We start from the raw sequence: 13,223 nt of genomic DNA, 5'->3' as shown, positions 1-13,223 counted from the left end.
TAAGTCACCCTGCGTCTATTAAGGGCACAGGGTGTCCCAAGAACCCCAGTCTGGTCTGCACTAATCAGACTCGCTGTACAACCACACTGGACTCAGTCTTTCGTGTTACCACGGTTATCCTGGGTTCTATATGTGTGGTTTATGTTGAGAGAATGAAGGGCTCTTTCACTTGGGACAATAATATTTCTGAACAGCGTCCCTCAGGAAATATATAAAGATGAACAATTTGACTTTTCAGATTGCTAGATAGTGGGGTGGGATGGGCTTTGTTATTGTTAAGTACCTGTATTCCTTTGTTCTATTGTTGTTCTGTCTGCCTTAAAGATCAACTTATTATGGGATGCATATGTGTATGTGGATTGGCTAGGGGGAGGGGGGTTGTCCCACAGTGTATATCTGTTTGTGCTTGTGTTTCAATACAGGGTTAGTTGCTTTCAGACACTTACAAGCTAAGTTCAGGCTAGTTTTTGTATGTAGGGCGGCTGGAATCTCTATATATGTCCAGACTGGAGGAAGCCGTATATTGACGGAAGCCCACAAGTACAGTGTGGGTCGGCTTTTCCGTTACACCCACCAAGGCCGCAATACAGGCACTGGCCCTCCCTCCTCCTAAAGGCCCGCTCAGCCTCAGAAAGGCGAGTGAACCCTAGCTGCATGGGTTTACAGCCAGATGCATCATCCCCAGGAGGCGTGGAAGGTGAGGGAGGAATGGGTGGGGAAGAAAACGTAGGAGCCGATCTGGTAGGAGGCCTCCGCAGGCACTCCTTCAATGATGGTCTCTCCCTGAGCCTGGTATTAACCAAAATCAGGAAAGAAATTAAAGCCTCGAGCTCGTCAGGGAGATCCTTGGCTGCAATCTCGTCCTTCAATGCATCACAGAGACCATGAAAGAAGACAGTCACCAGATCCTCATTATTCCAGCCCACCTCTGCTGCCAGGGTACGAAATTCGATGGTATACACGGCAGCAGTTCGTATACCCTGTGAATGGACAGGAGCAGCTTAGAAGCAGAGGCAGAGCAAGCAGGCAATTTGAATATCCTACGGAAGGAAGCAAAAGAACTTGGGTAATCGAGTATCACAGGATTATCGTTCCCCCATAAGGGATTTGCTTAGGCCAAAGCCTTGTCTGAGAGCAACGAGATTAGGAAGCCCACCTTGGACCTGTCAAAGGGAAACGCCTAAGGAACCATCTCAAAATAAATGCCCACTTGATTTAGGAAGCCATGACACTGACTCGGTTCACCCCCATAGCGCTGCGAGAGGGGGGCTGAACCAGTCATCCCTCTGGTAACAGCAATTCCAGCTGCAGGAGGGGCAACAGGAGCAGCAGCAGGAGGGACACCGGCCTAGCAGCACCAGGAACAAGGTGTGCTGTGCATTCAAGCAACCTCTGCAACACCTGAGTGAAGCGACCCAAAAGGTGATCTTGTTGATCGAGCCTGGTAACCAACATGAGGAGCATAGAAGCACCTGCATCATCAAGACTCATGGCCCTTGTGTACTGTCAGGGTGCCAGGAAACCAGACCACACAAAGATGCAAGTAAAATAAAGCAGTTTATTAGGGCAACAACAATAAATGCACAGCAAAAGTGAGGAGTGAAATCAGGAACAGCCGGGGTAAAGTCCAGAGCGGGTAGTCATCCAAGCTGGGATCGAGCCTAGAGGCAGGTAGTCATCCAAGCCGGGGTCAAGACCAGAGGCGGATAGTCTGCCGATGCCAGGTCGTCTGCCAATGCCGGGTCATCTGCCGATGCAGAATCGAGAGTGAGGAAAGTCGTAAGTCAAGCCAGGTCATGCACGGAGAAACACAGAAAACTGAAGACTGTTAGCAGTGATGCACCTTGGAGCACAAACACAAGGGCAAAAGACTGTAAGCCAACAGGTGATATATATAGTCAGGTATGCAACATCATCACTAAGCGACGCTCAGGAAGCAGGCAAGTGATGATGCAAACAGAATTTATAAAAGACAGCAGTCTGCACATGTCCAAGATGGTTGCCAACAAGGCAAGGCAGAGTAGGATCTTGACACCCCTGGAATCTGGAATCTCTGAAAGACTGTCAAGGCTGCCTAGCTTTGTGGGTGTTGATTTCATCTTGGATTTTTGACAGCAAGGCCAATTCCTGCTTTCATCAAGAGTGCCTCTATAGGGTTAGGGTGTGAAGGCACCACCGACACCCAAAGACCAATTTTTCCGCACCTGTTACTTCTATCCAAAGTCTGCGAGATAGACACCAGAATTTATCCAAAAAATCTCTAATCTTGCTCCGAGTGCAGTAAATTGTGTTCTCATCGAACAGACTGGCTCCCCAAACCGTTATTTAAAAATAAAGAAAGCTTGCAGGGAAAATGTTTATAAATTTACTATTTCTGCAGCAAGTTCTATACACCGTACAGATGTGCCACTTTACAGGTAGACTAACGGGACCCCCCAGTCACTATATTGAAAATAAATTTTTCATTTTTATTGTTATTGTTGTTTTTCATTTTTATGGTTTCACTTTAAGCATCAGTAAATCACTGCTCATTTAAAAATAGTTTTTTGCAAACTGTGTTCTTTGATACATGTCCCCTAGGGTAGTACCTGGACCCCCAATTACTTGCATATAAGCCTTCAATACGGTCACTTTTAATTTTTCCAGTTCGGGTCCCATAGACTTCAATGGGGTTCTTTATTCGGTTCCAAACTTTTGCGATATTCGAAAGATGTGCCTCGAACGGAACAGTGGGTCATTCGGCCCATGTCTGATGAAAAGGGAAAATTAACCAAAAAAACACTAGAAAGCAATGAGAAATATTCCTTCTTCAGAGAAGGCGAATACTGCTGAACCTCAAGACTTTGAGTTCAGACTCAGTGAGCAATGTCTATGGGGAAGACATGGACAGTTTAATGTGCAATTTATGAGGTGGATGGTGGGAACTCGCTGGAGAAATATTTTTGTGCTGGGGGTGGGATCTCCATGAGAACAACTATCTGTGTATTGGGGAGGTGGGATCTCACTGGAGAAAGACCAATGTGTGTGTAGTAGGGGTGTGATGTTAGTGCTGCACCATGCTCTTTTCAGCAAATTCATCACTGCAGGAGAACCCACCACCAGGAACACATAGTACAGTGAAAGTAAAACATATATTATATTATCAAGGAAGGATGTTCATATTTACTCTGAATCAGGGGCGTAACTAGAACTTTCAGGGCCCAGGTGCAAGAAATCATGAAGGGCCCCCCCCCCCCCCCCAACACTGCCCTAAAACTCCTTCAAGACCCTCAACCTCTCACAGGCTTGTAAGGCCCCCTGGACACCGATGGGGTACATACAAAAAAAAAACGACTGTATATACTTTATATATAATATTCTTTCATTAAAGGGAATGTGAACCTCTACAATAAATTTCTTTGATTTGCCTCCTTAGGATCGGTAAAATCAGACCTGGGGAATGAGACCAGTAATAGTGCTGGTGGGGTAAGGGGGGGGGGGGGTATGGGATCAGTGGCAGGACTGGCGGTGAGGGGGGAATGGGACCAGTAATAGTGCTGGTGGGGAAAGGGGTGTGTATGGGATCAGTGGCAGGACTGGTGGGGAGGGGGGAATGGGATCAGTAATAGTGCTGGTGGGGAAAGGGGGGGTATGGGATCAGTGGCAGGACTGGTGGGGAGGGGGGAATGGGACCAGTAATAGTGCTGGTGGGGAAAGGGGGGGTATGGGATCAGTGGCAGGACTGGTAGGGAGGGGGGAATGGGACCAGTAATAGTGCTGGTGGGGAAAGGGGGGTATGGGATCAGTGGCGGCGGTGGTGGGGAGGGGGGAATGGGAACAGTAATAGTGCTGGTGGACTTAAGAAACACCTCCAAATTCACCCATAAAAGGCAAACAATTGCGCTCAGGAGTATAGGACAATGTTGCTACTTATATAGAAGTAATTATAGGTAATGAAATCATGTATAAATGTTGTAATATGAATTAGATCACACAATACAAAATAGAAAAATTATAGTAGCGCAGGAATGGTGGTACCTCCTAGCCACCTTTAAGGCTCTTTCACACGGGTGTTCCGATCAGATCGGCCTGTCATTGTTTTAGGCGGATCTGATTGGATGCCCCATTCAGCCCTATGGAGCAGCGGATGTCAGCGGTGACATGTCCGCTGACACCCGCTGCCATCCGCATCCGATCCTGTCCGTGAAATCCGGACGGATGGAAACCCTACTTTCCATCCGTCCTGGGGATCGGATCGGATGGGATCGGATGAGAAAGGACAGGCGATCCGCTCTCATCTGATTCCCCATAGAGAGCAGCTGGGCTCTGACACCTCCCTCTCCGCACACAGAGTGGAGACGGAGCTGTCATCCGCCGGCTCAGCGGGGATCGGCGGATCGATCCCTGCTGAGCAGTGCATGGTCCGCAACGGAATGCGGACCGTGTGAAAGGGGCCTTACGTGTTTAAAGTAAATTGGGAAAACCGACTATAATATAATAACAGAATTACTGCGCACTTCAGCTTAAAATCATTTAACCGGTTGCCGACCGCCGCACGACTATATACTGCGGCGGTCAGCCCCGGCCAGGCAGAGTGACGTATCGGTACGTCACTCGCCTGTCACTGACTTGCGAGCCTATCGCGGGCGGGCGCGCGCCCGCCGAGGCGCGCGCCCGCCGCGGCTCGTTCACAGGCAAGTCAGTGCGTGTGACCGGCGGACTCGATGTCCGCCGGCCACACTACGATCGCTCCTGTGAAGGGAGAAAGACAGAGCAGCTTGTGTAAACAAGCTGCCTGTCAGTTCTCCCTGTGTAAAAGTGAAGATCTGACCGTTCTACTATGTAGAACGGTTGATCTTTGCTTTTACACCAATAGCCATGTCCCTACACAGTAGAAAGCACGCCCCTAGGACACACTTAACCCCTCCCTGTCCAATAAAGTTAACCCCTTCCCTGCCAGTGTCATTTTTGCAGTAACAGTGCATATGTATAGCACTGATTACTGCAGTAATGTCACTGGTAACCCCAAAAGTGTCAAAAATGTCAGTCAAGGGTCCGATCTGTCCGCCGCAATGTCGCAGTACCGAAAAAAAAATCGCAGATCGCCGCCATTATGCGTTAAAAAAAAAAACACCAAAAATGACAAAAATCTTTCTCTTTGTTAGTAAACGCGATAACTTTTGCGCAAACCAATCAAAATACGCTTTTTGCGATTTTTTTTACCAAACATAGGTAGCATAAAACAAATTGGCCGAAAAATGTTAAAAAATTTTGATTTTTACTTTTTTTTTTGGGGAATTTCATATAAAAAAATGTGAAAAATATTGTTATTTTTGCAAAATTTACGCTCTTTTTTTGTTTATAGCGCGTGATCAAAAAATCGCACAGGTGTTCAAATACCACCAAAAGAAAGCTCTGTTTGTGGGAAAAAAAGGACGTCAAATTCGTTTAGGTACAGCGTCGCACGACCGCGCAATTGTCCGTTAAAGTCACGCAGTAAAAAATCGCAAAAAAACCCCTGGTCCTTTAGCAGCCAAATCCTCCGGGGCTTAAGTGGTTAAAAGTCCTTAAAAGTCCATAAACTCAAATGGTCAATAACTTGAAGCATACACACGTACATATATCTACACACATATAAACACACACACACACATACATAAACACACACATACATATATAGATGCACATATGCACACACATACAGTACACACAAATACATACACACATACATACACACACATACATATACACACATACATACACACACATACATACACACACATACATACACACACATACATATACACACATACATACACACACATACATATATAGATGCACATATGCACACACATACAGTACACACAAATACATACACACATACATACACACACATACATATACACACATACATACACACATACATACACACACATACATATACACACATACATACACACATACATACACACACATACATATACACACATACATACACACATACATACACACACATACATATACACACATACATACACACACATACATACACACACATACATACACACACATACATATACACACATACATACACACATACATACACACACATACATATACACACATACATACACACACATACATACACACACATACATATACACACATACAGTACACACACATACAGTACACACACAGTACACACACATACATACACACACATACAGTACACACACATACAGTACACACAAATACATACATATATATATATACATACATACATACACACACATACATATATAGATGCACATATGCACACACATACATACATACATACATACATACATACATACATACATACATACATACATACATACATACATAAATGCACATACAGAAAGCCTTTTTAAAAAACGAGAGAGGACTGTACCTTCCTGCCGGGTATTGCACTGTAGGGGGAGGCAGAGAGCACAGCACACACTCTGGTTTCACTTTACATTGCTTCCAATGTTATGTGAGATCAGCTCCGTCGGGAAGATCGGGGAGCTCTCGGTCTCAGCTTCGCTTGCCGCTCCTCCTCTCAATACATACAGGGGGCCCTCTAAGGCCCCCTGTAGCATGGGGCCCGGTCGCCATGGCGACCCCTGCGACCCCTGTACGTCCGCCCCTGCTCTGAATATACTGTACATAGTGCAATTCTCATACTGTGTATAGGATGGGCATGTCATGTGTTGTACTCACCTATACAGGTAACAGTGGGAGGAGTCCACTTTGGAGAGGTGCGGGTGTTGTCACATGTCATTGTGCCAGATGATGGATAATATCCAGATTTACATTGTACTGTCACCACTTCTCCATAATAATAATATTCTTTGTCTATAGATGGACTGTACACATTGTCTATGGTGGGCTTTTTACACGGAGCTGTGAAATAAGAAGATAAAAGCAGATCATTATACATTATATACAGTGTGAGGAGTAAAGTGATTGTGTGTGATGGGATGGATACGTTGATGGGACCTTTCAGTGATATATGAACCATGGTCTGACCTCCTCATTATGGGATGGATCAGTTGATAGGACCTTTCAGTGGTATATGGACCATGGTCTAACCTCCTCATTATGGGAAGTTCCTGGGATCTCTCTGCAGTATTCTATAAAGACAATTACTAGAACATTCATCAGGAAGTCATCAGTATGGAGCAGATTATCGAGGAGTCCCGATATTGTGGGAACCAATCACCTGCCCCCACCTGTGACATGTAGGTTATTGAAGTGAACATTTTATCTATACTGTATATCCATCAGGTGTCATAGAAGCATTTCTCCTTACTATCTCAGTTTTCTTTGTCCCAATTTAAAGCGGAACTACACTGTATCTGAGCACCACAAACCAAAAGCACAATTTAATTTATTTTTAATATTTAAAATGGCTCTGAAGGCAGAAGTCTTTTTTTTTATCCCAATGCATTCTATGCATTAATATAAAAAACCTTCTGTTTGCAGCAGCCCCCCTAATACTTACCTGAGCCCCATCTCCATCCAGCGATGTTGCACTAGAGACTGGGCTGTCCGTGACTCTCCCTCCTGATGGGCTGAGACACACAGCAGGTGCCATTGGCTCCCGCTGCTGTCAATCAAAGTCATTGAACCAATGAGGAGAGGGGGCTCATGATCGAGCTGCGGCTCCTTGTCTGAATGGATACACAGAGCAGGTAAGTATAAAATGCTTGTTATTTTTAAGGAAAAAAAAAAAACATGACTTTAGTATCACTTTAACCACTTCTGGACCAGAAGGATTTGCCCCCTAATGACCAGGCCATTTTTTGCAATACGGCACTGTGTGAATTTAACTGACAATTGCGCAGTCATGCAACGCTGCAACCAAACAAAATCTATGTCATTTTTGCCTCACAAACAGAGCTTTCTTTTGGTGGTATTTAATCACCTCTGCAATTTTTATTTTTTTGCGATATAAACAAAATAAAAGCAAAAATTTTGAGAAAAAATTACATTTTCTACTTCTTCTTATAAAAAATATCCAATAAACTAAATTTTTGTCATATATTTAGGTCAACATGTATTTAACTACGTCTTTGATAGAAAAAAATCTCAACAAGCTTATTTCTATTTGTTTGCTCAAAAGTTATAGCGTCTACAAACTATGGTGTACATACTGGAATCTACGCAGCTTTCACTTTCTGACTGCCTATCTCATTTTTTGAAGTGCTAAAATGGCAGGGCAGTACAACCCCCCCCCCTCCCCCCAAATTACCCCTTTTTGGAAAGTATACACCCCACGGAATTTCCTGAGAGGCATGTTGAGCCCATTGAATATTCATTTTTTTGTCACAGGTGTTTGAAATATTACTAAAAAAGTTGTCATTGGAATGATATATTGCTCACACATGGCATGGGTATATGTGGAATTACACCACAAAAAATATTCTGCTGCTTCTCCTGAGCATGGGGATACCCCATGTGTGAGAAATTTTGGCAGTCTAGCTGCGTACAGGACCCCGAAAACCAATCACCACCTTCAGGCTTTCTAAGGGTGTAAATTGTTGATTTCACTCCTCACTACCTATCACAGTTTCCAAGACCATGAAATGGCAAGATAGCACAAACCCCCCACCCCCAAATGACCCCTTTTTGGAAAGTAGACACCCTAAGCTATTTGCGGAGATACATGTTGAGTCCATGGAATATTTTATATTTCGCCACAAGTGTCAGAAAAATGCCAATTTTTTTTTTTTTTTACTCAAAGTTGTCACCTAACTGATATATTGCTCACACATGCCTTAGCCATATGTGAAATGACACCCCAAAATACATTCTGCTGCTTCTCATGAGTACAGGGATACCCCATGTGTGAGACTTTCTGGCAGTCTAGCCACGTACAGGACCCTGAAAACCAATCACCACCTTCAGGCTTGCTAAGGGCGTAAATTGTTGATTTCACTCCTCACTACCTATCACAGTTTTGGAGGCCATGAAATGCCAAGATAGCACAAAATCCCCCCAAGTGACCCTTTTTCAGAAAGTAGACACCCTAAGCTATTTGCTGAGAAGCATTTTGAGTGTTTTGCAGATCTCACTTTTTGTTACATAGTTTTGAAAATTGAAAAAAAAAAAAAAAAAAAAAAACATTTTCCTTTTTCTTTTCTTCATTTTCCAAAATAAATGAGAACTGCAAAATATTCACCATGCATCTTAACAAATACCTTGGGGTGTCTACTTTCCGAAAAGGGGTCATTTAGGCGGAAGGGGGGGGGGGTTTGTGCTATATTTGTGGAGAATTGCCCCCGTTGGAGCTGCTGGATATTAACTCCACGGGCTTCCCTGGTTACCAGCACACGGCCATAAGTACAGGGACGTAGATAAGGGGCAGGGGGGGGGGGGGGGTGTTAGGGGGGTTGAAACCCCCCCCCCCCCGAGCATCAGTGTACAATATACATTTAAAAGTGTATATTTTTTTTTTTGCTAAGCACCAGGCACTAATGCATTGTTATTTTAATGCCGCTGCCTGCTGTTACTCCACCTGACCACCTGCCCGGGCTGTAGGCTTGGCATGGGATGAGGGAGGCTCTGGCTGACAGTGCTCTCGTCTGTCTGCTCTGCCTCCACACCTCCTCTCTAGTCCAGACTGAGACTCCAGAGACATGTCTTGACTTATCCAGCCAGTTAAAGAAGCTTCCGGGAGGACAGCAGCACTGAGAGCAGAGTGGGAGGGAGTAGCACCTATCCTGCCCACTGACAAAAAAGATCGGCTCCTCCTCTCTTCGAGCTGCCACTTGCTGCCTTTGGCTGTTGCTTGGGGAAGGAGCTGCCTGAGCCTGAGTCTAAGTACTGTTAGCTCAGCTGAGTTGCTTGCCAGTACCACGTGGAAGGATCATCTCAATTTTCTCTGAAGTGCTGCTGTGCTGGAGTCTGGATCTTAAAGCGGAGTTCCGGGCACAGAAGTCATTTTTTAACAAACATACCCCCGGGACAGTCAGGGCTAGCACATTCCACGATGGCTACCCTCTGATCTGTCCCGGTTCGCACTTACCTTTTAGAAGAAATACTTATAAAATTTCTTCCACAGCGTTGCCATCTCTCTTGTGGGCAGCTAAAGCCAGCGCGGTCCTCTTCTGTGTCTTCTTCCGCGTCTTCTTGTCCCAGAATGCGCCTGCACCGGCCCCTCTCGTCACTTCCGGTGCGGCGCCGCATTCCTAAACAGCTTCTGGGCATGCCCAGAAGCTGTTTAGCAGGGGAATGCGGCGTCGCCCGGAAGTGACGAGCGGGGCCGGTGCCGTCGCATTGATTCCTGGGAGCGATGACGTTCAGCTCCCAGGAATCATCGCAGCGCAGGAAGTGACAGCGGAGCCGCGGTGCTGAGGGAGGAAGTACCCTGAGGTGAGTATTTACGATCGTCAATTACAAGGTGAGTTTTTAAAAAAAAAAAAAAACCTAACTATCCAATTCCTTTTCAGGTTATGCTGAACTAGCGGACGGGCACAAAAAAAAAATATCGATTTTGTGCCCGGAACTCCGCTTTAACCTTAACTAACCATTCTTTGCCTTGCAGGTACACCCATCAGCCACCGCACTGATTTATATATTCTGAGAGCAACAGCATTTGCTCTCAGCATATATGGAAATCTATGATGCCAGCGCTGTAGGAGGTGATTTTACCACCGCAGTTAAAAAAAGAGCATATATGGCGAAGCATAAGGGATTTCTGCTTCAGCAGATATGATGTAGCCCTAGAAGGCAACCTGAGACAGGTGGAATTCACAGCAGCAAACTTATTGTCAATAAAGTAACTGCCAGCACCGGAGTCTACAAACGGCTGAGTAACCACCAAACCTGCTGTCCAGGAGAGGACAACTCTGATTAGCAGTTTATCTTTACAGGAAACCAGGGACAAGGGAATTCCACCTAAGATCTGCCCCCGACAGGACCTTAGGTGCGAGCATTTCCGAGATGGGTAGGACAAGATTTCAGGAAATGCCCACTGTGACGGGAGGCACTTTGGTTGGGGGTCTTGTGGAACCCAGATTACTTTAGAGAGGTCAGCAAACTCCTTGTCCAACTTCCCCAGCCCCTCTTATGTGTAAGTCACCCTGTGTCTATTAGGGTCACAGGGTGTCCAAGAACCCTAGTCTGGTCTTTACTAATCAGACTCGCTGTACAACCACACTGGACTCAGTCTTTCGTGTTACCACGGTTATCCTGGGTTCTATATGTGTGGTTTGTGTTGAAAGAGTGAGGGGCTCTTTCACTTGGGACAATAATATTTCTGAACAGCGTCCCTCAGGAAATATATAAAGATGAACAATTCGACTTTTCAGATTGCTAGATAGTGGGGTGGGATAGGGTTTGCTATTGTTAAGTACCTGTATTCCTTTGTTCTATTGTTGTTCTGTCTGCCTTAAAGATCAACTTATTATGGGATGTATATGTGTATGTGGATTAGCTGCTAAGGGGGAGGGGGGTTGTCCCACAAGGTATATCTGTTTGTGCCTGTGTTTCAATAAAGAGTTAGTTGCTTTCAGATACTTACAAGCTAAGTTCAGGCTAGTTTTTGTATGTAGGGCGGCTGGAATCTCTATATATGTCCAGACTGGAGGAAGCCATATATTGACGGAAGCCCACAAGTACAGTGTGGGTCGGCTTTTCCGTTACACCCACCAAGGCCGCAATACAGGCACTGGCCCTCCCTCCTCCTTAAGGCGCGCTCAGCCTCAGAAAGGCGAGTGAACCCTAGCTGCATGGGTTTACAGTCAGATGCACCATCCCCAGGAGGCGTGGAAGGTGAGGGAGGAATGGGTGGGGAAGAAAACATAGGAGCCGATCTGGTAGGAGGCCTCCGCAGGCACTCCTTCAATGATGGTCTCTCCCTGAGCCTGGTATCAACCAAAATCAGGAAAGAAATTAGAGCCTCAAGCTCGTCAGGGAGATCCTTGGCCGCAATCTCGTTCTTCAATGCATCAGAGAGACCATGAAAGAAGACAGTCACCAGAGCCTCATTATTCCAGCCTACCTCTGCTGCCAGGGTACGAAATTCGATGGCATACATGGCAGCAGTTCGTATACCCTGTGAATGGACAGGAGCAGCTTAGAAGCAGAGGCAGAGCAAGCAGGCAATTCAAATATCCTACGGAAGGAGGCAAAAAAACTTGGGTAATCGAGTATCACATGATTATCGTTCCCCCATAAGGGATTTGCCCAGGCCAAGGCCTTGTCTGAGAGCAACGAGATTAGGAAGCCCACCTTGGACCTGTCAGAGGGAAACTCCTAAGGAACCATCTCAAAATAAATACCCACTTGGTTTAGGAAGCCACGACACTGACTCGGTTCACCCCCATAGCGCTGCAGGAGGAAGGCTGAACTAGTCATCCCTCTGGTAACAGCAATTCCAGCTGCAGGAGGGGCAACAGGAGCAGCAGCAGGAGGGACACCGGCCTAGCAGCACCAGGAGCAAGGTGTGCTGTGCATTCAAGCAACCTCTGCAACACCTGAGTGAAGCGACCCAAAAGGTGATCTTGTTGATCGAGCCTGGTAACCAACATGAGGAGCATAGGAGCACCTTCATCATCAAGACTCATGGCCCTTGTGTACTGTCAGGGTGCCAGGAAACCAGACCACACAAAGATGAAAGTAAAATAAAGCAGTTTATTAGGGCAACAACAATAAATGCACAGCAAAAGTGAGGAGCGAAATCAGGAACAGCCGGCGTAAAGTCCAGAGCGGGTAGTCATCCAAGCTGGGATCGAGTCTAGAGGCGGGTAGTCATTCAAGCCAGGGTCAAGTCCAGAAGCGGATAGTCTGCAGATGCCAGGTCGTCTGCCAATGCCGGGTCATCTGCCGATGCAGAATCGAGAGTGAGGAAAGTCCTAAGTCAAGCCAGGTCATGCACGGAGAAACGTGGAGAGCGGAAGACTGTTAGCAGTGATGCACCTTGGAGCACAAACACAAGGGCAAAGAACTGTAAGCCAACAGGTGATATACAGGTCCCTCTCAAAAAATTAGCATATTGTGATAAAGTTCATTATTTTCTGTAATGTACTGATAAACATTAGACTTTCATATATTTTAGATTCATTACACACAACTGAAGTAGTGCAAGCCTTTTATTGTTTTAATATTGATGATTTTGGCATACAGCTCATGAAAAACCAAAATTCCTATCTCAAAAAATTTGCATATCATGAAAAGGTTCTCTAAACGAGCTTTTAACCTAATCATCTGAATCAACT

At 45.5% G+C, this 13,223-nt stretch overlaps 1 protein-coding gene across 1 annotated transcript in view; it reads right to left on the bottom strand.

The window, feature by feature from the left end:
• LOC309550548 (C4b-binding protein alpha chain-like) overlaps positions 1 to 13,223 on the bottom strand; it is a gene marked incomplete at its 3' end in the record, with an annotated part of 114,328 nt that overhangs the window by 5,391 nt on the left and 95,714 nt on the right. Inside the window, exon 4 of the mRNA XM_082250902.1 lies at positions 6,721 to 6,903. Within this exon, the coding sequence (XP_082107028.1) occupies positions 6,721 to 6,903 (183 nt within the window). The remainder of the gene's footprint in view (positions 1 to 6,720; positions 6,904 to 13,223) is intronic.

This window comes from Pelophylax lessonae, assembly GCF_965119305.1.
Source record: "Pelophylax lessonae genome assembly, chromosome: 1".
In the NCBI taxonomy this organism is placed as follows: domain Eukaryota; kingdom Metazoa; phylum Chordata; class Amphibia; order Anura; family Ranidae; genus Pelophylax; species Pelophylax lessonae.
This window is presented reverse-complemented; position numbering and strand designations above follow the sequence as displayed.